The sequence below is a fragment of the Gopherus flavomarginatus genome, chromosome 11, assembly GCF_025201925.1.
Source record: "Gopherus flavomarginatus isolate rGopFla2 chromosome 11, rGopFla2.mat.asm, whole genome shotgun sequence".
In the NCBI taxonomy this organism is placed as follows: Eukaryota; Metazoa; Chordata; order Testudines; family Testudinidae; genus Gopherus; species Gopherus flavomarginatus.
The window spans coordinates 3,042,655-3,068,565 of NC_066627.1; the positions used below are offsets into that span (position 1 = coordinate 3,042,655).

Genomic DNA, 25,911 nt, shown 5'->3' on the forward strand with positions numbered 1-25,911 from the left:
CTGAGGAAGCCTTGTTCCAGGTCGGCCATAAAAATATTGGCATATTGGCAAATTTCCACGACATGCATCTGATGAAGTGGGTATTCACCCACGAAAGCTCATGCTCCAAAACCTCTGTTAGTCTATAAGGTGCCACAGGACTCTTTGCTGCTTTTATAGATCCAGACTAACATGGCTACCCCTCTGATAATTGGTAAGAGGGTTTGTGTGACTTTGAAGGGGCTCAGAGGTGTTTAAGTGCAGAGTTAGAGATGGCTGATTTTGAGGCAGGGAGTCAGGGGTGTATGTGAGGAATCACTTCGTGAAATAACCTCAAACCAGCCCCACAATCTTTACTCCAACCTCTGAACTGACACATCAGGTTTCAGGTTCACCTCACTCTCAATGAAGATTTTAGCCCGGATTTATAATTCTGCTTGGGCTAGAATCAGGTGGATCTTTGGTATGACACGATATGGCCATTCTTATGTTCTTATGAAGCACTTGTTCTCACAACTTGCACAATCAGCCTGTTGAATTCATTGCCAAGGGATGCTGTGAAGGCCAAAACTCTAACAAAGTTCAAGAAAGAAATATAAGTTCATGGAGGACAGGTCTATCAATGGCTACTAGCCATGGTGGGCAGGGATGCGACCCCATGCTCTGACTGCTAGAAGCTGGGTCTGGACAATGGGAGATGGATCACTCAGTGGTCGCCTGCTCTGTTCATTCCCTTTGAAGTACCTGGCATTGGCCACTGTCCACAGACAGGACACTGGGCTTGATGGACCTTTGGTCTGACCCAATGTGGCTGTTCTTATGTTCTCATGGGGAGAACCTTACACCATTCTGTGATGTGTCTGATTCCTCCTTAGGACCAGATTTTTAACATGATTTAATTATCTAAATACCAAAACAGGGGGGCAGAGGATTCTATGCAGTGCAGTGAGACCAGTTTTAGATGGAGCATTGGATCCTGGCTGTGACACACACACACTCACATGAACACAAGGTCTTACACAGTGATACTCCTGCACGCATGCGCGCGCGCGCGCACACACACACACACACACACACACACATAGATTAAATTGAATATGAGCAACAGATACCAAAACCAAAAATCTTCTCTCTCTCTCTCTCTCTCTCTCTCTTATAGACACACCCAAAGTGAATAGAATATGAACACAATACATACAATGTTGTATTAAACAAAACAGACTTTAGGTAATTTCTCTCTACCACATGCCCTACCAGAGCAACATCTATCTAATGTCCCACAATAAACTGTCCCAAAATTCTGTTGTGATACACAAATTCAGTGAAAATATCAGTTGGCATAATCCGAAGGGCCACAGGAATCATGTGAAACAGAAATAAGATAATGTAAGGGCACAGCAGACATGGAAAGATGAACAGTTTAATGACCTCTCCATCCCAGCCCAGACGCGCTGCAGCCGTGTTTCTGTTGACTCCACCAGACAATACTCCTTACCTAGACGTCTCCCTGTCACCTTATATCCTCTGGGTGCAACCGGCATGCAAATCCCTCTCGAGGGGGGTTGTTGTTTAAATACAAACCCCTGGTTCTAGGAGCTTCAGTCTCTCCCCAGACACAGTACTGCCCGGTCCTGCCTACTGGAGAGTTTCCCTCATTGCACGAAATCGAGAATGAAATCTCTGTGGCTTTTCCTTTCCCTGGTCTCCGTCCCCACCTGTAAGTGTCTATGGGGCAGCGGGGGAATTAGGGGCAGAACCACAGATTTGTTCGGTGGTAATGCTTTCCTCACTTTGTTTCCTTTCTCCAGGTGTCCTCTCTCAGGTGCGGCTGGTCCAGTCCGGCCTGGGAATGGTGAAGCCCGGAGAGACCCTCACCCTGAGCTGCACTGTCTCGGGTATCTCCATCACTGACGACAGCTACGCTTGGAACTGGATCCGGCAGCCCCCCGGGAAAGGGCTGGAGTGGATGGGGTATGTGTACCCATATAGTAGCGGGCAGACAGGCTACACCCCGTCTCTCCAGAGCCGAATCACCATCTCTGCAGACACCGCCAAGAACCAGTTCTCCCTGCAGCTCCGCTCGCTGACAGCTGCAGACACCGGCACCTATTACTGCGCCAGAGACACAGTGACTCAGAGCAGAGCGGGACTGGCACAAAAAGGGGAAGCTGGTTCTAAGCAGCCGAGTGAGGCCGGGAAGCGGGGAGAGCTGAGCCCCTCAGGGATAAAGACACACGCAGTTGACCGAATGTGAACAACCTGCACACTAATAGATAGCTTTTCAAATGCCTCCAGCTGCCACCCAGTTTCTCTGGACACCATTTTCCTTTCCGCTGCTACAAGAAGCTTTGCAAAGCTACTGAGAAATGTGACATTTGTTACATTACATGTATTATAGTAACAGGCAGAGAAAGATTCATGGCAACACAGTTACACAGAAATAACTCAGGACTCCTGTGTCTGTCTGTTTGCCTGTGTGTGTGAGTCTCATTCTGCCCAGCAGAGGGCAGCGGGTTTCCTCTCACACCCTCCACCCCCAAAGCGGTTCCTCAGCAGGAAGCGCCTAGAGATGCTGTATTTCCCCCGTGTGGCCACGCACCAGTTCCCCCGCAGTTCTGCTCCCACGTGTTGCTGTGCTAGGGACAGAGAGTGGAGGGGGTGGGGGAGGCCAATACAATCATTCCTGTTCACATTCGCAGCTCATGAAATACTGCGTGATTAGCCCCCTGTGTTCATAGCCCATAATGTTGTACAGACAAAACTACACAGGATCTTTTCGGGGGCAAGACAAAGATACCACATTTATTATGATAACAATTTGATTTATGACTAATAACTAATATCTTAATTCTTATACACACACATTATACCTAATACCTATACACACACATTTACACACACACACACACACACACATTATACCTAATACCTATACACACACACATTCACACACACATCAGATGTTCTGCAGCTGCTGCATAGTTACCAGTCCTGAAGACAGGGCCGGTGCAACCATTTAGGCAGACTAGGCGGTTGCCTAGGGCGCCGAGATTTGGGGCCGCCAAAAAGCGCCCTCAAATTTTTTTTTAAATGGTTGAGCAGCCTCTGCTGCTGGGACAGAGAGGGAGTCTGAGCTGCCGGCGGGAGCCGGCAGCCAAGGGTGGCCCCTGGGTCAGGGCGCCGCTGCAGCAGCCGGCAGCCCCTGGGGTCCCCCGGGTCAGGGCGCCGCCACGGCAGCCCGCAGCCCAGGGGGTCCCCCGGGTCAGGGCGCTGCTGCGGTAGCCGGCAGCCCAGGGTGTTGCCTGGGTCAGGGTGCCGCCGCGGCAGCCGGCAGCACAGGGGGTCCCCCCAGTCAGGGAGCTGTTGCCGGCAGCCCAGGGCTTCCTCTGGGTCAGCACACCAGCAGGGCCGCCCAGAGATGGGGGCAAGAGGGGCAATTTGCCCCAGGCCCCACAGGGGCCCCCACGAGAATTTTTTGAGGCCCCTGGAGCAGGGTCCTTCACTCGCTCCGGGAGCTCCGGAAAGCTCTCACGGGGCCCAGGCCCCTAGAGCTTCTTCTGCTCCCAGTCCTCGCTGGCGGGGGGTCCTTCCGCTCTGGGGTGGAAGGACCCCCCGCCGGTGAATTACCGCTGAAGCGGGACCCTCTGCCGACATGCAGCCCGGTCTTCGGCAGTAATTCGGTGGGGGGGGGGGGTCCTTCCGCTCTGGGATCAGTCGCCGAAGTGCTCCGGAGACCCACGGCAGGGGCTCTCTGCCACAGAATTACCACTGAAGACCCAGCTGCACTTCGGCAACTGGTCCCGCTTCGGCGGCAATTCGGCGGTGGAGGGGCCCTGCAGTGGGTCTCTGGGGCACTTCGGTGGCAGGTCCCGGAGCAGAAGGGCTCCCCCCCCGCAGAATTACCGCCAAAGCGGAGGCCCCCCACCGCTGAAGACCCCAGGCCCCCGGAATCGTCTGGGTTGCCCTGGCGCGCCGCTGGCAACCCAGGGAGGTTCCCTGGGTCAGCACACCGCTGCTGGTAGCAGCCAGCCCAGGGGTTCCACTGTGCAGTCCTGCTTGGAGAGGATGCGGAGCAGAGGTGAGCTGGGGTGGGGAGGTACCGCAGGGCTCCTCAGGCCAGGAGGTGGGGAGCTGCCACGGGGAGCTGCCAAGGGGGCAGGTGGCACACTTCAGTGCGGGGGGGGCGGGGAGCTGCTGCAGGGCTAGGGGGGCACAAGGTGGAAGTTTCGCCTAGGGCGCGAAACTTCCTTGCACCGGCCCTGCCTGAAGATAGCTTAAGTTCATAGCTTGATTTTGTAGCTTGGTTTCATAGCTTGTGGCGGCTGACTGGCCAGGAAAGCTGGGCACAAGGACAAGCTGGATCTCTGTTGGGCAGGCACTGATATCCTTCCATGTTGGCAGCAGAATGTTACCCAGAGTCTCTCATCTCACCCTTCTTTTTATAGGCTTTTAGTTTGGATTCAAAGTCTATAGGTCTTGCTGTGTCATGCTGCCTCTGGGTTTGGATTGATCACCCATCAATTGCAGGTGTGACTTTCAGCCTTGAACCTGGCTTTGATCTTCCTTCTGTTGTCCTTTTCTTTTTAGGGTGGATGCTTCTTACTTTGTTTACGGCTGTTGTCTAGGTCTTCAGCCGTTGGTATTCGAACTTTATCTCATCAGGACAGGCTGGGGCTGGAGGTTGATTCCATCACCCATATATACCTCATTCACACATCTAAACTAAACTAATAAGATTACAGCAGGGTTTGCAAAAATGAAGGTTGGAGGAAGCTTTTACAAAATGGAGTGAGTGTTTTAAAATGGGGTTTGAATTACAATATGGAACAGAAGTTACAGTGTAGGCAAGTGCAGTGTGGATGGTGAACAGAAATTACATTAATAAATTAAAAACAATTTCATTTATGAGTTCTACATTATCCCCGGACTGCAGAGCAGGGCTGCAGCCAGGATTTCAGGCAGAGATGGCGGGTGCCCAGTTTACAGGGGTTGTTGAAATACGGCACAAAACATAGAAGCCCATGGAGTGACGGGAGACAAAAAGCTCTGAGCCCGCACTCATGATGCACTGCAATCCATTCCCTCTTCCCACAGTCCCCAGCAGCAGCAGGGGGTGAGCTGCAGTGGGATAGCTACCCATGGTGCACTGCGATCCATTCCCTCTCCCCACAGTCCCCAGGAGCAGCAAGGGGTGAGTTGCACAGTGGGATAGCTACCCATGGTGCACTGCGATCCATTCCCTCTCCCCACAGTCCCCAGGAGCAGCAGGGGGTGAGTTGCACAGTGGGATAGCTACCCATGGTGCACTGCGATCCATTCCCTCTCCCCACAGTCCCCAGCAGCAGCAGGGGGTGATCTGCACAGTGGGATAGCTACCCATAGTGCGCTGCTCTCTCTGTCAGTGCTACAGAACCAACTGTGGAGCTGCTCTGCCGACACAGGGAGCGGCGTATGATCATCAGCCTAACTTGCCTCAACTTAACTCTGTAGTGCAGACACGGCCTTAGGGAAAGAGGATTCAACACGGAGGTTCGGGCCTTTCTGGTGCTGTAAAGTGTCAGACGGGTAGCCGTGTTAGTCTGGATCTGTAAAAGCAGCAAAGAGACACGCATCCAACGAAGTGGGTATTCACCCACGAAAGCTCATGCTCCAACACGTCTGTTACTCTATAAGCTGTCACAGGACTCTCTGCTGCTTCTGGTGCTGTAATTTACCATTTCCATTGTTGCCTGAAGGGAACAAGACATTGGCCCTGTCTCACTCCAGATGTTGGTGCCTACAGACAAATCTGTTCCATTCTCCTCTATTGTGTGTTTCCTTCCAAGGCTGCTGCAGCCCCAGCTCTCAAGCTGAGACACCCCAGAAGAGGCATCTTCTCTCCATGCCCAGTTGCTCCCTTTTAACTACAGCTGTTTCTCAGTCTCTGGTGCCTGAAACCAGCCTTTCGCTCTGTGATGAACTCGGAATGTTCTTAATGTTTTCTCTGAATACTGTGTTGGTGCCTCAGTGTCCCCATGGCAGTTCTTAAGTATCTGGCAGAGCAAAGGGCCAGTGCACCTAAATGCCTGACACTCTGTCTCCTAGCAACTGATGGCCTGGGCCCCTCCCCTGCAAAGGTGCCAACTGAAGGTGTTGGAGACAAAGAGATCAGGTGACCTCCTGGCCCGGGAAAGGGGCTGAGGAGAGAGGAGGGGCTGGGAGGAGTTGTTAGTCTGGAGCTGGCTGGGGACAAGGAGTGAAGTGCAGACGTGGGGGGATCTGGCTCACTGCCCCAGAATGGCCGAGGGGTCCGGTTCTCTGTACCTACAAGCTCTGTTTTAGACCCTGTTCCTGTCATCGAATAAACCTCTGTGTTACGGGCTGGCTGAGAGTCACGTCTGACTGCAAAGTGGGGGTGCAGGACCCGGTGGCTTCCCCAGGACCCCACTGAGGCGGGCTCGCTGTGGGAAGCGCACGGAGGGGCAGAGGATGCTGAATGCTCCAAGGAGAGACCCAGGAGGTGAAGACGTGTGAGCTTCTTGCCCTGAACAAGTCTGCTCCAAGGGAGAGGAGGCTCCCCAAAGTCCTGTTTGGCTTGGTGGGGAGCAGTTCCAGAGCATCGCCCGGTGACTCCTTGACAACTGGTGGCAGCGGCGGGACGTACTGCACCCCGTGAATGGCGCTGCTTGCAGTAAGTGACTGGGGAGCAGTAAAACAAAGGAGGGATAATAAGGACCAGGCGTGCTGAAGGCTCAGAGAGGGACGGTTTCAGGGGGCGGTTAACCTCTGGGAGTGTGTGACCAGCGAGAAAGACTGTTGGAGTAATGGGATCCCCTGAGGACTGCAGCGAGCAGTCTCAGGGGCGGAGGAGCTTGCCGCTCGACCCTGGTAGAGAGAAGGATTTTGCAGTAGCAGGGTTCCCCTGGGGATTGCAGGAGCAGTCCCAGGGGTGGAGGAGTCTGCAGCTCGACCCTGGCAAAGAGGTGGTGATCACAAGAAGGGCTGGCATACCAGGGGTTCTTCCTGGAAACCATGGGGGAGCCAAGAGCACACAGGCCTGTGAGTCCAGAGCCACTTGGGAACGGTGAAGTGATGGCCTATCACCATCTCCTTAAGAAGGACATTGTAATCCTGTGCGCAAAGAGAGGGTTACGCATGGGGACGTTCACCAAGGCACACTTAATCGTGCAGTTGGAGGAGGAGGACCACTCTGAGAAGCAGATTCCTGACCCAGATGGGGCTACAATAGGATCTGGGAGCAGCTGGAGCATCAGCCAGGCATCCCCGGGAGTCTGGTCCCCAATCAGACGAGGGTCTTCACGATTGGGTTCCCCATCAGGAGATTGGAGACGGATGGGATGGGAGCAGAGCCTGAGAGAGAGAGAGGACCGTGAGAGAGAGCAAGAGCCCGAGGAAAAGCTGCATGAGAAGCAGCAGCAGCGTGGACTGGTGATGGTGGATCAGAGAGACATAGGGCGCTACCCAGGAGTCAGTGGGGAAACACGCCTTCCGGGGGCGAGACCCTGGGACAGAGAGAACTGTGGTGGTGCAGCCCCAGATGCTGAGGGACTGTGGGACCTGGGTGAAGTTCCCTGGGGTGAAGCCCCTCACCCTGCCTATGGCCCAGATCCCTGTGCAGACCCAGGAGGGGTCGGGCTGGCTGGTAGTTGGGGTTCTCCAAGATATCGACTCGGAGGCCCTGTTGGGGGGTGACTGTCTCCCCTTGGGACAGGATCCAGGCCCCGCTCCTGTAACGGCTGAGGGTTTGAATTCAAATCCAGGGAACCAATTGGCTAGGATGGAAATAGTCAGTGAAAATGCAAATGACCTGGCTGGCAGGGGGGAGGGGCTGCTGGGCTCAGGATACCTGCCTACCTGTAACCAGCCCCCTGGGGCTGAGTGGGAGGGAGAGATGCTCCCCGCCCCCCTGCACACCGGAGAGGGGGCTCATGCTGGCTCTGATGCTGTGACCAGAGCAGAGAGCTCGCTGCCTGGCCCCACTGGGACAGCAAGGGCAGCGTTGAGCACGGGGGGAGCTCAGACCCCAGCTGAGTGGGGGGACACCCAGGCAGGGCAGGTCAGCTGCCAAACAGGTTTGCCTGGTCCAGACGTGCTGCTGGGAAGTGATTATACAGCAGGGAGGGAGCTACCAGGGACAGGGCTCAGGGGGGCTGTGATCCCAGGCCCAGCCAGCGAGAGGGAACAGGTCCCACTCCCTGCCCCAGCTGCTGAATCCCAGGCCGAGCTGCAGAGGAATCCCTCCTTGGAGAAGCTGAGGAAACTTGCTGGCCACAGCGCTGCAAACCCCCTTGGGGAAGGGTGCAGGGACAGAGTCCTGCAGGAGAAGGGATTCCTGTACCGGGAATGGGCTCCCCAAGGGGAAGTAGAACTGGGGGGAATCAGGAGGCAGCTGGTGGTGCCCCAGGAATCCACAGGGTTCTTCCCATTTGAGCTGCTGGATGGGAGGAGAGTGAGGGGACCCCTGAACCTGAAGGGGGAGGATTGGATGGAGAAGGGGGAAGACCCCCTGGGGGATCTCTTCCCTGAGGTGGGAGCCAATCTCCCCATCAGGTGTTCCCCATTCAGAGTCACTGGGAAAGCAGCCCAGAACCTGGAGAGAGAGGTCAGGGACATGCTGGCTTTAGATGGGATCCAGCCGTTTTACAGCCCATGGGCCTCACCCGTGGGGCTGATCCCCAAGGCAGACAGGATGATCTGGTTTTATGGGGGCTATCAGAAGCTTAAAGCCATCACAGCGTCCGATGCCGACCTCATGCCTAGGCCTGGGGAGATTCTAGACAAGCTGAGGGGGATGGAGAACTTGGCCCTGGCAGACACTGATAACATGTGCATCTTTAGCCAGACCTGGGAGGAACAGGTGTCCCAGGTGAAGAGGGGGCTGGGCTGCCTCAAGGAGGTGGGACTGACGGTAAAAGCTGGAAAGTGTAAGTTGGGGATGGCAGAGGTGTTGTGTCTGGGCCACAAAGTGGGAGGCGGCTGCCCAAGGCCAGAGCTGGCCAAGGCCAAGATGGGGGCTCTTAACCAAGAGAGCCCGAATCACAGACTAGAGTGCTGGGAAAAGACCCAATACCAGCTTGAACCCCAGGGGTACTGGGGTGGCAAAGGGTGTGGGCTGCATAAACCTTCCCACATGCGGCCTGCAAGTGCCATCAAGCACACCCGACCTAAGGGAGGGCGTGAGACTGGACTGTCCTGGTGTAACTCACACCGAGGAATGGGAGAGATGCTGGGGCATCCATGGGAACATTGGTGGGTTCGAACTTCCCCAGGTCACTGGCTGAAGTGACCTCGCTCAGTTCGGTCTCGAAGGGGGGAGAGATGTGATGAACTGGGAACGTTCTTAATGTTTTCTCTGAATACTGTGTTGGTGCCTCAGTGTCCCCATGGCAGTTCTTAAGTATCTGGCAGAGCAAAGGCCCAGTGCACCTAAATGCCTGGCACTCTGTCTCCTAGCAACTGATGGCCTGGGCCCCTCCTCTGAAAAGGTGCCAGCTGAATGTGTTGGAGACAAAGAGATCAGGTGACCTCCTGGCCCGGGAAACGAGCTGAGCAGAGAGGAGGGGCTGGAAGGGGTTGTTAGTCTGGAGCTGGCTGGGTAGGAGAGTGAAGTGCAGACGTGGGAGGGTCTGGCTCACTGCCCCAGAATGGACCCGGCCGAGGGGTCCGGTTCGCTGTATCTACAAGCTCTGTTTTAGACCCTGTTCCTGTCATTAAATAAACCTCTGTTTTACTGGCTGGCTGAGAGTCACGTCTGACTGCGAAGTGGGGGTGCAGGACCTGGTGCCTTCCCCAGGACCCCACTGAGGCGGACTCGCTGTGGGAAGCGCACGGAGGGGCAGAGGATGCTGAATGCTCCAAGGAGAGACCCAGGAGGTGAAGACGTGTGAGCTTCTTGCCCTGAACAAGTCTGCTCCAATGGAGAGGAGGCTCCCCAAAGTCCTGCCTGGCTTGGTGGGGAGCAGTTCCAGAGCATCGCCTGGGGACTCCGTGACACGTTCCCTCAGCAGCTGTGATTCCTTCTCCCTCAGATGTTCCCAGGAGCTCCATTTCTATTGGCAGAGTCTGTACGTGCTTTGTATTTATTCCATTTGCTGAGCACAGTCTGCAGTAGCCACGGTTCCAATGGAGAGAAACCCATTGACTGCCCCAGCCTGTGGGTCACACCCTAAGGGATGAAGGGGGCTGTGTCTCTCCTACCCAGCATAAGGCCCAGCCTAGCTGGAGGTCTCACTGGTAGTTTATAGTCTCTGGATGAAATCTGGATGGAAATGCCTTGCCTAGGGGTTCTCCTGAGTCCAGGTTCCGGCAACTGTCCTCTGGACCCATCTTCCTACCCTCAGCCAGCCATCACTTGTCCATGTACTGAGCTGAGCGCAGGGTCTCTCCAGATGTAAAGGGGACACCTGTCCTTGAGGGGACATCACCGTGTACCGAGCGCCTGCCCCAGGGGATTCCTATTTCAGTACAAACTCTGGGAGCCTCAGGGTACGTCTACACTATGGAATAATTCCAATTTTACATAAACCGGTTTTATAAAACATTGTGTAAAGTCGAGTGTACGCAGCCACACTAAGCACATTAATTTGGCCGTGTGCGTCCATGGTCCGAGGCTAATGTCGACTTCCGGAGCGTTGCACTGTGGGTAGCTATTCCGTAGCTATCCCATAGTTCCCGCAGTCTCCCCCACCCCTTAGAATTCTGGGTTGAGAGCCCAGTGGCTGATGGGGCAAAAATCATTGTCGCGGGTGGTTCTGGGTAAATGTCGTCAGTCATTCCTTCCTCTGGGAAAGCAACTGCAGACAATCATTTTGCTCCCTTTTCCCCTGGATGGCCCTGGCAGATGCCATAGCACGGCAACCATGGAGCCCGTTCAGCTTTTTTTTTTTTACAGTCTCCGTATATGTACTGGATGCCGCGAACAGAGGCGATACTCCAGCGCTACACAGCAGCATTCATTTGCTTTTGCATGATAGCAGAGACGGTTACCAATTGTTCTATACTGTCTGCTGCCAGTGTAATTTGGCAATGAGATGATGGTTATCTGTCCTTCTGTGCTGTCTGCTGCTATCATGGGTGCCCTTGGCTGAGATCGGCCAGAGGCGCAAAAGCAAAACTGGGAATGACTCCCTAAGTCAATCTCTCCTTTATGGTTTCTAAAAATAGAGTCAGTCTTGCCTAGAATATGGGGCAAGTGTACTAGAGAACCAGTGTATCAGAGAGCACAGCTGCTCCATGTCAGATCCCGCAGAAATGATGAGCTACATGCCATTCACGGGGGGTGCCCTGCAACAACCCCACCCATTGCTTCCCTCCTCCCTCAACCTTCCTGGGCTACCGTGGCAGTGACCCCCCCATTTGTGTCATGAAGTTATAAAGAATGCAGGAATAGGAAACAGTGACTTGTTAGTGAGATAAAATGAGGGGGAGGCAGCCTCCCGGTGCTATGATAGTCCAGGCAGGACATTAAGCGGTGCGGGGGAGAGGAGCCCAGCATCCCGCTGCTATGACAGTCCAGACAGGACAGAATCTTTTCTTTACACAGGAAAGGGAGGGGGCTGATGAAGCTCAGCCCCCAGTTGCTATGATGAAGATGGTTACCAGCCTTTCTGTCCCATCTACTTGGAATGACCAGGAATCATTCCTATTTTTACCCAGGTGCCCCTGAAGCCAGCCAGGGGTATTCAGCAGTTATCAAGCATGTTGTACCGTCTGCCACCGGGGAGGGAAGAGGAGCGGATACTGCTCTTTACTGCTGCAGCATCACGTCTACCAGCAGCATTCAGTAGACATAGGGTGAATTAAAAAAAGTCAAGAAACGATTTTTTTCCCTTTTCTTTCAAATGGTGGGGAGTGGGTGTATATTGACGAGCTATTCCCTGAACCACACCAGACAGTGTGTTTGAACCTACAGGCATTGGGAGCTCAGCCAAGAATGCAAATACTTTTCGGAGACTGCTGGGGACTGTAGGATAGCTGGAGTCCTCAGTACCCCCTCCATCCCTCCATGAGCGTCCATTTGAGTCTCTGGCTTCCCGTTACGCTTGTCACGCAGCACTGTGTAGCCTATAGATTTTTTTTTCAAACGCTCTGGCATTTCGTCTTCTGTAAAGGAGCTCTGATAGAACAGATTTGTTTCCCCATACAGTGATCAGATTCAGTATCTCCCATACGGTCCATGCTGGAGCTCTGTTTGGATTTGGGACTGCATTGCCACCCGTGCTGATCAGAGCTCCATGCTGGGCAAACGGGAAATGAAAATCAAAATTTCGCGAGGCTTTTCCAGTTTACCTGGCCACTGCATCCGAGCTGAGATTGCTGTCCAGAGTGGTCACAGTGGTGCACTGTGGGATACCGCCCAGAGCCAATACCGTCGATTTGCGGCCACACTAACCCTAATCCCATATGGTAATACCAATTTTAGCACTACTCCTCTCATCGGGGAGGAGTACAGAAACTGATTTAAAGAGCCCTTTATATCGATATAAAGGGCCTCGTAGTCTAGACGGGTACAGCGTTAAATCGGTTTAACGCTGCTAAAATCGGTTTAAACGCATAGTGTAGACCAGGCCTCAGTCTCTCCCCAGACACAGAACTGCCTGGTCCTTCCCTCAGGAGAATTTTTCTCATTGCATGAAAACGAGACTGGAATCTCTGTTGCTTTTTCCTTCCCTGTTCTCCGCCCTCACCTGTGAGTGTCTATGGGGCAGTGGGGGGGGGGGGTCAGGGACAGATCCATAGATTTATTTAGTTGCTAATTCTCTCTTTGCTCTGCTTTCCTTTTCCAAGGTGCAGCCAGTCCAGTCCATCCCAGGGCCAGCGAAGACGGAGAGACAGAGACCCGCACAGTGACCTGTGCTGTCCAGGGATTCTCCATAACGACTTCACAGTACGAGCTAGATGGGATCCAGCAGCCCGCTGGGAAAGGGCTGGAGTGGGTGGCTTCTGTAGTTGCAGGTAGTGATGTGAGCACAGGCTATGCCCCGTCCTTCCAACGCTAAACCACCAGCCGGGGAGACACTTCCAAGAACCAGCTCTCCCAGGCTCAGCTCACTGACAGCTGAAGACACCACCACCAATTCCTGAGCCAGGCAGACATGAACAGTGACACGGAGCAGAGTGGGACTCGCACAAAGGGGGAGCGGCTGATAAACTGCAAAGTGAGGCCAGAGTGACAAGGGTACTTTGAGCCCCCACCCCCCACCCTGCCCAGCAACACACAATGCCTAGAACAGGACAAACATCCCCAGAGATATTGTTAAAACTGCTCCCAGAAGCCCCCAGTTTCTCAGTGCCCAAGTGACCTGTCAGCTGCCCCAGGAATCCTGGCCAGCTACTGCCAGAATACACTGAGTTGTTTGAATTTCAGAGGCTCTAGCAAGAGGCAGGGAACAATTCATGGATGTACAAAGTTGGGTGCAGATAGGGATCAGGGGAGGTGTCAATCTTTTTGCCTGTGAGTGTCTCTGCCTGTTTGTGTAGACTAAGAGGTCTATTTCCAGCACAACACATATATCCCCCCAATCCTCCTTCCCTCCATTAGGGGGCAACACACACACACACACACACATTCACACACACACACACACACACACACACAGAGCTGCTGCATTTCTCTCCAGGGCTTGGTCCAGACTCTCGGCCTGTCCCAGCCAGGACCAGTGCAACCATTTAGGCGGACTAGGCGGTTGCCTAGGGCGCCGAGATTTGGGGGCACCAAAAAGCACCCCCCAATTTTTTTTTAAATGGTTGAGCAGCCGCTGCTGCTGGGAGAGAGAGGGAGTCTGAGCCGCCGGCGGCAGCCCACAGTCGAGGGTGTCCCCCGGGTCAGGGCACCGCTGCAGCAGCCGGCAGCCCAGGGTATCCCCCGGGTCAGGGCGCCACCGCGGCAGCCCGCAGTCCAAGGGGTCCCCCGGGTCAGGGTGCCGCCGCCGCAGCTGGCAGCCCAGGGTGTCCCCTGGGTCAGGGCGCCGCCGGAAGGGGCGGCGGCAGCTCCCATGGAGCTGCCGCAGTGGTGCTTGTGGGCGGTCTGGTGGTCCGCGGCTCTGGTGGAGATGCCGCAGTGGTGCCTGTGGATGGTCGGCTGCTCGCGCGGCTCCGGTGGACCTCCCGCAGACACCACTGCAGCAGCTCCACCGTAGCCATGGAGCACTGGACCCTCCACAGGCACCACTGCGGCAGCTCCACCGTAGCCATGGAGCACTGGACCCTCCACAGGCACCACTGTGGCAGCTCTACCGGAGCCGCGGGACCACCGTGCGGGGCGGCGAAATTGCCATCCGCCTAGGGCACTCAAAACCCTAGTGCCGGTTCTGGCCCCAGCCATCGCAGCCCCTGTTCTGACAAAACCCAGACCCTGCAGTATCTCTCCCTGCCCAGTCCCCTCCCACTCTCAGTGCAGGAAAACCCAGGAGAAATCCACATATTCTTGTGCCTCAATCTCCCCCCAGAACCCAAACTGCTCGTTCTTGGCTGGACGTTTCCCTGCCAGCCTCCAACCCAACCAGGAACTCTCTGTGGCTGTTCCTTCCCCTGGAGTCCCAAATATCCCCTAGGCCTCATCCCAACCCTCAGTGAGCCCACCCTCACACACTGCTACATAAGTACATAAGAAGGGCTATACTGGGTCAGACCAAAGGTCCGTCCAGCCCAGTATCCTGTCTACTGACAGTGGCCATTGCCAGGTGCCCCAGAGGCAATGAACAGAACAGGGAATCATCCAGTGATCCATCCCCTGTCACTCACTCCCTTCCTCTGGCAGTTGGAAGTTTAGGTGCATCCAGAGCATGAAGTTGGTTCCTGACCTTATTGGCTAATAGCCCTTGATAGACCTTTCCTCCTCCAATTCTTTTTTTTTAACCTAGTTATACATTTTGCCTTCACAGCATCCTCTGGCAAGGAGTTCCGCAGGTTGGCTGTGCGTTGTGTGTCTGTTGAAAAAGCCCCCACGCAAAGCATTCCATTTCCCACACTCCTCATTCCTCCCAGTGCAACCCCAGCCCAGAAACTGCATCTTCTACTCAGGCCTGGGTCCCTCCCCTTTCCCCAAAGCTCTTTGTGAGCCCGTGCTCCTAAAACTGGCCTTTCCTCCTCCATTGGATACTCCTAAGAGAGTCTCAGCATCGGGACATCCATTCTCTGTATTGTCGGTGCAGTTTGCAGTATCCTCTGCTGCGATGTTCATTTTACAATCCCAGACAGAAATGGTGGGCTGGGGTCTGATTTTCCCATTCCCCACACTGCGCTCCAGCCTCTGGGGAAGTTTATCCCCACTTGGAGATAGCCACATGCCAGTCCCTGTGTGCGGGAAATGCTCACAATTCCCTTGTGTCCTGTGGCATCATTTCCAGGTTTCCAGGGGGGAGTGGGGCGGTGGTGAAAGAACTTTTAAATGTGAGCAGGGAGGGAAGAATCTGAGCCCTCCCTGCCTAAACAAACCCTCTGTTATCGCCTTGATTGGAGCTCAAAACAATCTCCAACTTTATACTCACAAACACACAGTGCCAAGATACCATGGTGATGGGCACCAGTCTCAGACCCTGGACAGTGGGAACCAGGACAGTGATTAGGAGGTGCTCGCTAATGCTCCGCTCATCTCCCGGCCTGTCGCACAGCTAATGGGGTGAGACTGGCCAATGGGCGCTGGAGATCACTCCTTCTTCCAGCTCCTTTTCAAGAGGGACAGGGGAGGTTGAGGTGTTTTATGCAAATCTCAGACCCATTCCCATTAAAAGAGCAGCTCCTGGGTTCTCACCAAGACCCGCCTGCTCAGGGCCTGACCCGCGTCTTCACTGATTTGCGTTTCACTTGAAGACCAACATGAAATCTTTACTCCTCCTCGTGCTGTCTTTGGCCGCTGCCCCATGTGAGTGTCCAGGGGAGATTTGGGAGACGGGATCGATGCCTTGAAGCAGAATCGGGGCCTTAATGCTCTATTTTCCTTTTCCCAGGTGTCCTCTGCCAGGTGCAGCTGGTGCAGTCCGGCCCAGGAGCGGTGAAGCCTGGGGAAACCCTCACCCTGAGCTGCGCTGTCTCCGGGGTCTCCATCACTACCAGTGGTTATACTTGGATTGGGTCAGGCAGCCCCCCGGCGAAGGCCTGGAGTGGTTCGGGTATATAAACTCTGCTGGGAGCACAGGCTACACCCCGTCTCTCCAGAGCCGCCTGAGCTTCTCCAGAGACACGGCTAAAAATGTGGTCTCCATGCAGCTGCGCTCGCTGACAGCTGCGGACCCAGCCACCTATTACTGCACCAGACACACAGTGACACAGAGCAGAGTTGGACTGGTACAAAAATGGTAAGCGGCTGATAAAGAGAAAAGTGAGGGCAGAGTGACAAGGGGAATATGAGCCCCCACCCTGCCCAGAAACACACAGTGGCTAGAACAGGACAAACATCCCCAGAGATATTATCAAAACTGCCCCCAGAGCTACCCAGTCTCCCAGCGCCCAATTGACCTGTCAGCCCAGCTGCCCCAGGAATCATGTCCAGCTACTGCCAAAATACAAAAAAAAACCCCCACAAATTTATTTGAGCAAAAGCTTTCTGCATGCAGCCGATGAAGTGGGTTGTAGCCCGTGAAAGCTTATGCTCTGTCACAGACTCACAAATCATGCCCACTCTTGGCCCCGTGAGGTGCGTGGGGGTGCCCCTTTCAGTGAGACAGTCCTTCTCGGGGGTCCATTCTCTCTTGGGGTCAGGCCCCTCCACCTCCTGGAGCCGCACCTCTCTGAGCCTTAGCACATCTGTCTCTCACCATGGGCCCCCTCAGGGACTCCATGCGCTCTGGACCCCCCGGGCCTCCTCATCCCCAATGGAGTTGTTGCAACCCTGTTCTCTAGACCGGAGTGACTCTCAGCCAGCATAAAACAGGAGGGTTTATTGAGAGTTGAACACAGCACAGGAAACTCTCAGGGCCTCAGACCTGACCTCCCTCAGTACAGCATATCCCAGTCCCCCTGCATCCAGGTGGGCTCTGCCTGATCCCCTTCTGCAGCCCAGAACCCCCCCTGCTTCCCAGCTGGGCCTCCGATATCCCCGGCCCCAAGCCCCGCCTCTGTCCGCTGTCTTCTCTCCAGGTAAACAGAGTTGTAAACAGGAAGGCCTGGGTCTCCTTTCCTCTCAGCCCTCCTCTGGCTGGAACCGGCTGGTCAGGTCACTGGGGTCCTCTCTCCCCAGCCCATTGTCCTCCCACTGGCCAGAACCGGCTGTGACTCCTGAGCTGCATCTCCAGGGCACCAGGTCACCAGTCGATGGGGTCTCCATCTTCCAGGGCATCGGCCGGGGTCCCAAGTTCCCTCTCCAGTCCTCTGTAACAACAAACTCTCTCTCCCTTCACCTCGTTAAAACAGTAACACCCGGGGACACTGAGTCCCCCTCCCTCTGCATGCAACCCACTGGAAAATACAGAAAAAACAAGAAAACCCCCCACTTCGTCACATGCTCAAAAACATTTGTTCCTTTCTAGGTGCCACAAGTACTCCTGTTCTTTTTGCTGATACAGACTAACGCGGCTGATACTCTGAAACCTGCCAAAATACAGTGAATTGTTTGTATTTCAGTGGCTCTAGGAACAGGCAGGGACTGATTCAGGGATGTACAGAGTTGGGCCCAGAGAGGGACTGGTGGAGGTGTCCATCTCTTTGCCTGTGAGGGTCTCTCCATGTTTGTGTGCACAAAGGTCTTTTCCCAGCACAAACCTGACCCCCAACACACACACACACACACACACACACAGAGCTTTTCCATACAGAAAGTACCTGACCATCAGCTGCTGCATTTCATCCAGGGCTTGGTACAGACTCTCCCCCATGTCCCGCCAGCACAGCCACTGTTCAGACAAAGTCCAAACCCTGCAGCATCTCCCCGTACCCAGACCTCCTCCCACTCTCAGCACAGAACAGGGAAGCCCAGTGGAAATCCGCAGATTCTGGTGCCTCAGTCTCTCCCCAGCACCAAACTGCTGCTTCTTCACTGGACATTTCTCTGCCTGCTTCGAACTCCCACTAGGAACTCCCTGTCCTTTTCCTTCCCCTGGGGTCCCAAGCATCACCGGGGTCTCATCCCACTCTGCCAGGAGCAGTGTCCCCGCCCCACACACTGTTACATAAGAACAGCCAGACTGAGTCAGACCAAAGGTCCATCTAGCCTGGTGCCCAGATTGTCACAGAGTCTCTAGAAGATGCTCTGGAACTTCTCCCTACAAGGCCAGTCAGGATCCTCGTGAAGTCTCCTTTCTGTGAGTAAAACAGGTTTATAGCTGACAGGAACACGGTCTAAAACAGAGCTTGTAGGTACAGAGAACAGGACACCTCAGCCGGGTCCATTTTGGGGGGCAGTGAGCCAGACACCCACATCTGCACTCACTTCAAGTCCCCAGCCAGCTTCAAAATTAAACTCTCCAGTCCCTCCTCCTCTGGGCTTTGTCTCTTTCCCGGGCCAGGAGGTCACCCGATCTCTTTGTTCTCTAACACCTTCAGCTGGCACATTTGTAGAGGAGGGGCCCAGGTCATTAGTTGCCAGAAGACAGGGTGTCTCTAAGGTGCCACAAGTACTCCTGTTCTTTTTGCAGATACAGACTAACACGGCTGCTACTCTGAAACAACAGAAACAGGGCTTCTTTCTTAAATTTGCAACTCTGAATAAGACACAATTATTCAGTTATTCCTCCAACATCTGGCAGTTTTGCTGACCAGGCTTATCTTAGCAAAAGCAAGGTTATCTTTCGGTTATTCTGCTTTCTCTTGGCTAATCACTATTTACTAGGCCTCTGGTCTCTTGACCAAATGCTGGACTTCGGGCCTGGAAAAGAGCTGGCACAATCCATATACCAAGTTCTTACCTAAGCTGCACGTGGATTTTAACCCTTCATCTCTCCACACCTGCACCACTTTCCCCCTTGGATATATCGGCAATGTCAGTTATTAACTAATCCATATCACACAGAGGAATCACCTTCCCCTGACAGCTGATTTCTATTGACTGCTGCTGTGCACTGTTTATGTTTCTTGGAGATGCTCAATGCATTTCTTAACAGCCACTGTTAGAGGATGGGATTTAGGGAGCCAGTTAACCTCTTTCCTAAGACACGTTACACTGAGTGGAAAGTGTGTCACAAGGTTCAGTAACCTCCGCATCCCAGCCCAGGCATGCTGGAGATCTGTTTCCACTCCACCAGCCAATACTCCCTACCTACGCGGCTCCGTCACCTTATACCCTCTGGGTGCAACCAGCATGCAAATCTCTCCCCACAGGATTGCTGGTTAAATACGAACCCCTGATTACAGCAGTCTCAGTCTCTCCACAGACACAGAACTGCCCGGTCCTGCCTACTGGGGAGTTTCCCTCCTTGCATGAAAATGAGAATGAAATTTCTGCTGCTTTTCCTTTTTCTGTTCTCTGTCCCCACCAGTGAGTGTCAGTCTATGGAGAAGTGGGGGGAATTGGTGACAGGACACGGCGTGTCTCTGTGGCTAATGCCTTTCTTGCTTTGTTTCCCTCTTCCCAGGTGTCCTCTCCCAGGTGCAACTGGTCCAGTCCGGACCGGGAACGGCAAAGCCTGGAGAGACCCTCGCACTGACCTGTGCTGTCTCCGGGATCTCCATCACTACTCAGTATTACATTTGGCACTGGATCCGTCAGCCCCCGGGGAAAGGGCTGGAGTGGATGGGGTATGTGTACCCATACAATAGTGGGGAGACAGGCTACGCCCCGTCGCTCCAGGGCCGAATCACCATCTCTGCAGACACCGCCAAGAACCAGGTCTCCCTGCAGCTCCGCTCACTGACAGCTGCAGACACCGGCACCTATTACTGCACCAGACACACAGTGACTCAGAGCAGAGCGGGACTGGCACAAAAAGGGGAAGCGGTTTCTAAATAGCCTAATGAGGCCGGAGTTACAGGGACAGTGGAGCCCTGCAGAGAGACACACACGGCGAACTCACTAGGAAAAACATACAGCCAAATCGTTGGGATTTTTTTTTAAACTCTGCAGAATTTACCCAGTTTCTCCGGACACGCCTCCCCTTTGAGCTGCCACAGAAATCCTGGGAAACCCGCTGACAAAATGCAGGTGTTTCCTTCCTTCCGAATGGCCATCGGAGCGGGCAGGGAAAGCATCCCGGAATTAAGAACTACAAAATAATCGCGCCACGTGTCTGTGTCGCAGTGCGTGTTGGCTGTGCAGCAGGAAGGTCGCGGTCTTTGCCCTCGGCAGAGAGTGACGGGTGGCAACACATTCACAGAGAAGGAGGGATGGAGGGAGAACAAGGCCTGGTCCACACTACGCAGTTAAATCGATTTAAACAGCGTTAAATCGATTTAACGCTGTACCCATCCACACTACAACACACTTTAAATCGATTTAAGGGCTCTTAAAATCGATTTCTGTACTCCTCCCCAACGAGAGGCGTAACGCTAAAATCGATATTACTATATCGATTTAGTGTTAGTGTGGACGGAAATCGAAGTTATTGGCCTCATCATTTTACAGTAGCTACCCACAGTGCACCGCTCCAGAAATCGACGCTAGCCTCGGACCATGGACGCACACCACCGAATTAATGTGCCCTAATGTGGACGCATAAAATCGATTTTATAATATCGGTTTTATAAAACTGGTTTTAGTTATTTCGATTTTCTGCTGTAGTGTAGAAGTAGCCCAAGTCTGATTTACTCCATTAGGTGGCAGCAGTCCGACTCACCCATACAGAGAGAGAGAGAGGCCATGTCCACACAGAGTAAAATTGAAATTAGTAAAATCAATTTTATAAAACAGGTTTTATAAAATCGATTTTACGCGTCCACACTAGGGCACATTACTTCGGTGGTGTGCGTCCATGGTCCCAGGCTACCATCGATTTCCGGAGCGGTGCACTCTGGGTAGCTCAGTAAAAGAATGGGACCAATAACTTCGATTTCCGTCCACACTAACCCTAAATCGATATAGTAATATCGATTTTAGGGTTACTCCTCTTGTTGAGCAGGAGTACAGAAATAGATTTTCAGACCCCTTAAAATCGATTTTAAGTGCCTTGTAGTGTGGACGGGTACAGTGTTAAATCGATTTAATGCTGTATATATCAATTTAAAGCTGTAGTGCGGACCAGGCCAGAGAGAGGGAGAGCAAATCCCATTCTCTCGAGCAGGGGGCAGCAGTCCAACATACCCATACAGAGAGAGAGAGAGAGACAAATCCCATTCTCTCCAGTAGGGGGCAGCAGTCCAACACACCCATACAGAGAGAGAGACAGACAGAGAGACAAATCCCATTCTCTCCAGCAGGGGGCAGCAGTCCGACACACCCATCCAGAGAGAGAGAAAGAGAGACAAATCCCATTCTCTCCAGTAGGGGGCAGCAGTCTGACACACCCGTACAGAGAGAGAGAGAGAGAGAGAGAGAGACCAAATCCCATTCTCTCCAGTAGGGGGCAGCAGTCTGACACACCCATACAGAGAGAGAGAGAGACCAAATCCCATTCTCTCCAGTAGGGGGCAGCAGTCTGACACACGCCCGCGGGTGCTCGGAGGAGAAGGTGCCGCGTTCCTCCCCAGCCTGGGCTGCAGCTGCTGCCCTGTGTCCCGCCAGCACTGCCCTTGCTGTGACACAGCCCGGAAGCTGCTTCCCTCCCCTCCCATACAGCTCTTTGCCGGTCTCTGAGGGGAAACCGGCCTCCCTCCCTCTGCAGCAGCGGCTCTTTCCTCATCTGGCCCTGCCGGGAGAGCCCCCCGCCTCGGGACATCTCCGGCGCATGGGCTGTGCCGGTGGCAGGCGGCCGACACGTTTTGGAGCAGGGAGAGACACGCATTGATTTCAAGGGGCTTTCACCTCAGACATGGGGGGGGGGAGTGTCTGACTCTCCCATCCACCGGACAGCGCCCTGCGTAGCGGTCCCTCCCCCGGGCAGTTTATCCCAACTGGGTGAGACCCGCATGCAAATCCCTGCCCGGGGGTTCCTGTTAGATACCAATCTGGGACCCACAGGGACACACCCCTAGGAATTCTCTCCAGGTAGATGAGGTCGGGGTGAACTCGGGACAGTTTATGACACTCCCCATGAGTCAATAGGTCCAAAGGCTTCCTCAGAGCAGGAACCTACCAGTAACTCAGGGGTTAGGAGGAAACTTCCCCTGTGAGGAGAATATTCTACAATGTACCACTAGGGGGCAGCCTGGCGCCCTCCTCTGAAGTTTCCGCCACTGGCCGCGGACAAAGACAGGTGGATCCCTGGTCAGTTCAGTGTCTTCTTTCGAGCTGGGAGGTGAAATACCCAGCGAGCCAGGGCCAGGGGGGAGAGAGATGGGCTCCCACCCTGTTTCATACCCCGGGTCCCTGTCGCTCCCATGCAGCATTTCACTACATGAGGGAAGCGTTTCGGACCAGCTGCGAACCCCATGGCAGTAAAGGCAGTAATGGTCTGTGGGTGAGACCCTTGGAGCTCTGCCCTGTCTCACTCTCATTTCCTGGGTGAACATGCAGAGGGTGGTGAAGATCTGAGCGCTGGAGGCTCCCTCTCTCCGTGTAAAATGCAGGCACAACCCAGCGGGGCATCTCCATCCAACCAGAGACCCATCTGCCAGCCCCTTTCATCTGCATCCCCACTAGGTGAAACCCGCATGCAAATCCCTGCCCCTGGAGGATCCTGTTTAAATACCAACCCGTGGGTCAGGAGCATCAATCCCTCCCCAGACACAGAAGGGGCCGTGCCTTCCTGCTGAGGAAGTTTTCTCCCTATATGAGAATGAAATCTCTGTTGCTTTTCCTTTCCCTGTTCTCTGCCCCCATCAGTGAGTGTCAGCCTATGGGGCACTGGGGGGAATCGGTGACAGATCTGTGGAATCTCCCTGTAGCTAACGCCTTTCTTGTTTTCTTTCACCTTCCCCAGGTGTCCTCTCCCAGGTGCAGCTGGTCCAGTCCGGACCGGGAGCTGCGAAGCCCGGGGAGACCCTCACCCTGAGCTGCGCTGTCTCCGGGTTCTCCATCACTACTGAGTATTACAGCTGGAACTGGATCCGGCAGCCCCCCGGGAAAGGGCTGGAGTGGATGGGGTATGTGTACCCGTATAGCGGGAGCACAAGCTACGCCCCGTCGCTCCAGGGCCGAATCACCATCTCCGCAGACACCGCCAAGAACCAGTTCTCCCTGCAGCTCCGCTCGCTGAGAGCTGCAGACACCGGCACCTATTACTGCGCCAGAGACACAGTGACTCAGAGCAGAGCGGGACTGGCACAAAAAGGGGAAGCGGTTTCTAAATAGCCTAATGAGGCCGGAGTTACAGGGACAGTGGAGCCCTGCAGAGAGACACACACGGCGAACTCACTAGGAAAAACATACAGCCAAATCGTTGGGATTTTTTTTAAACTCTGCAGAATTTACCCAGTTTCTCCGCACACGCCTCCCCTTTGAGGTACCACAGAAATCCTGGGAAACCCGCTGACAAAACGCGGGTGTTTCCTTCCTTCCGAATGGCCATCGGAGCGGGCAGGGAAAGCATCCCGGAATTAAGAACTACAAAATAATCGCGCCACGTGTCTGTGTCGCAGTGCGTGTGGGCTGTGCAGCGGGAAGGTCGCGGTCTTTGTCCTAGGCAGAGAGTGACGGGTGGGACCACACACACAGGGAGAGGGAGGGAGGGAGAACAAGTCTGATTTTCTCCATTAGGAGGCAGCAGTGCGACAAACCCATAGAGAGAGACAGAGAGAGAGAGAGAGAGCGCAAATCCCATTCTCTCCAGCAGGGGGCAGCAGTCCGACACACCCATGCAGAGAGAGAGCGAACAAATCCCATTCTCTCCAGTAGGGGGCAGCAGTCTGACACACCCATACAGAGAGAGAGCAAATCCCATTCTCTCCAGCAGGGGGCAGCAGTCCGACACACCCATGCAGAGAGAAAGCAAATCCCATTCTCTCCAGTAGGGGGCAGCAGTGCGACAAACCCATACAGAAAGAGAGAGCGAACAAATCCCATTCTCTCCAGTAGGGGGCAGCAGTCTGACACACGCCCGTGGGTGCTTGGAGAAGAAGGTGCCGGGTTCCTCCCCAGCTTGGGCTGCAGCCGCTGCACTGTGTACCGCCAGCACTGCCCTTGCTGTGACACAGCCCGGAAGCTGCTTCCCTCCCCTCCCATACAGCTCTTTGCCGGTCTCTGAGGGGAAACCAGCCTCCCTCCCTCTGCAGCAGCGGCTCCTTCCTCATCTGACCCTCCCGGGAGAGCCCCCCGCCTCGGGACATCTCCGGCGCATGGTCTGTGCCGATGGCAGGCGGCCGACACGTTTTGGAGCAGGGAGAGACACGCATTGATTTCAAGGGGCTTTCACCTCAGACATGGGGGGGGGGAGTGTCTGACTCTCCCATCCACCGGACAGCGCCCTGCGTAGCGGTCCCTCCCCCGGGCAGTTTATCCCAACTGGGTGAGACCCGCATGCAAATCCCTGCCCGGGGGTTCCTGTTAGATACCAATCTGGGACCCACAGGGACACACCCCTAGGAATTCTCTCCAGGCAGATGAGGTCGGGGTGAACTCGGGACAGTTTATGACGCTCCCCATGAGTCAATAGGTCCAAAGGCTTCCTCAGAGCAGGAACCTACCAGTAACTCAGGGGTTAGGAGGAAACTTCCCTTGTGAGGAGAATATTCTACAATGTACCACTAGGGGGCAGCCTGGCGCCCTCCTCTGAAGTTTCTGTCACTGGCCGCGGACAAAGACAGGTGGATCCCTGGTCAGTTCAATGTCTTCTTTCGAGCTGGGAGGTGAAATACCCAGCGAGCCAGGGCCAGGGGGGAGAGAGATGGGCTCCCACCCTGTTTTATACCCCGGGTCCCTGTCGCTCCCATGCAGCATTTCACTACATGAGGGAAGCGTTTCGGACCAGCTGCGAACCCCATGGCAGTAAAGGCAGTAATGGTCTGTGGGTGAGACCCTTGGAGCTCTGCCCTGTCTCACTCTCATTTCCTGGGTGAACATGCAGAGGGTGGTGAAGATCTGAGAGCTGGAGGCTCCCTCTCTCCGTGTAAAATGCAGGCACGACCCAGCGGGGCATCTCCATCCAACCAGAGACCCATCTGCCAGCCCCTTTCATCTGCATCCCCACTAGGTGAAACCCGCATGCAAATCCCTCCCCCGGAGGATCCTGTTTAAATACCAACCCGTGGGTCAGGAGCATCAATCCCTCCCCAGACACAGAAGAGGCCGTGCCTTCCTGCTGAGGAAGTTTTCTCCCTATATGAGAATGAAATCTCTGTTGCTTTTCCTTTCCCTGTTCTCTGCCCCCATCAGTGAGTGTCAGCCTATGGGGCACTGGGGGGAATCGGTGACAGATCTGTGGAATCTCCCTGTAGCTAACGCCTTTCTTGTTTTCTTTCACCTTCCCCAGGTGTCCTCTCCCAGGTGCAGCTGGTCCAGTCCGGACCGGGAGCTGCGAAGCCCGGAGAGACCCTCACCCTGAGCTGCGCTGTCTCCGGGTTCTCCATCACTACTGAGTATTACAGCTGGCACTGGATCCGGCAGCCCCCCGGGAAAGGGCTGGAGTGGATGGGGTATGTGTACCCATATAGTAGCGGGAGCACAAGCTACGCCCTGTCGCTCCAGGGCCGAATCACCATCTCCGCAGACACCGCCAAGAACCAGGTCTCGCTGCAGCTCCGCTCGCTGAGAGCTGCAGACACCGGCACCTATTACTGCGCCAGAGACACAGTGACTCAGAGCAGAGCGGGACTGGCACAAAAAGGGGAAGCGGTTTCTAAATAGCCTAATGAGGCCAGAGTTACAGGGACAGTGGAGCCCTGCAGAGAGAGAGACACACAGGGCGAACTCACTAGGAAAAACATACAGCCAAATCGTTGGGATTTTTTTTAAACTCTGCAGAATTTACCCAGTTTCTCCGCACACGCCTCCCCTTCGAGCTGCCACAGAAATCCTGGGAAACCCGCTGACAA

General features: G+C 54.5%; 1 gene segment (V, D, J or C); it reads left to right on the top strand.

Moving 5' to 3' along the window:
* Positions 1-1,619: 1,619 nt before the first annotated feature.
* Positions 1,620-25,911, top strand: part of LOC127031857 (immunoglobulin delta heavy chain-like) — a 413,673-nt gene continuing 389,381 nt past the window's right edge. The window contains 2 exon segments of the C gene segment in view: positions 1,620-1,696; positions 22,863-23,179. Coding sequence covers positions 1,651-1,696; positions 22,863-23,179 — 363 coding nt within the window.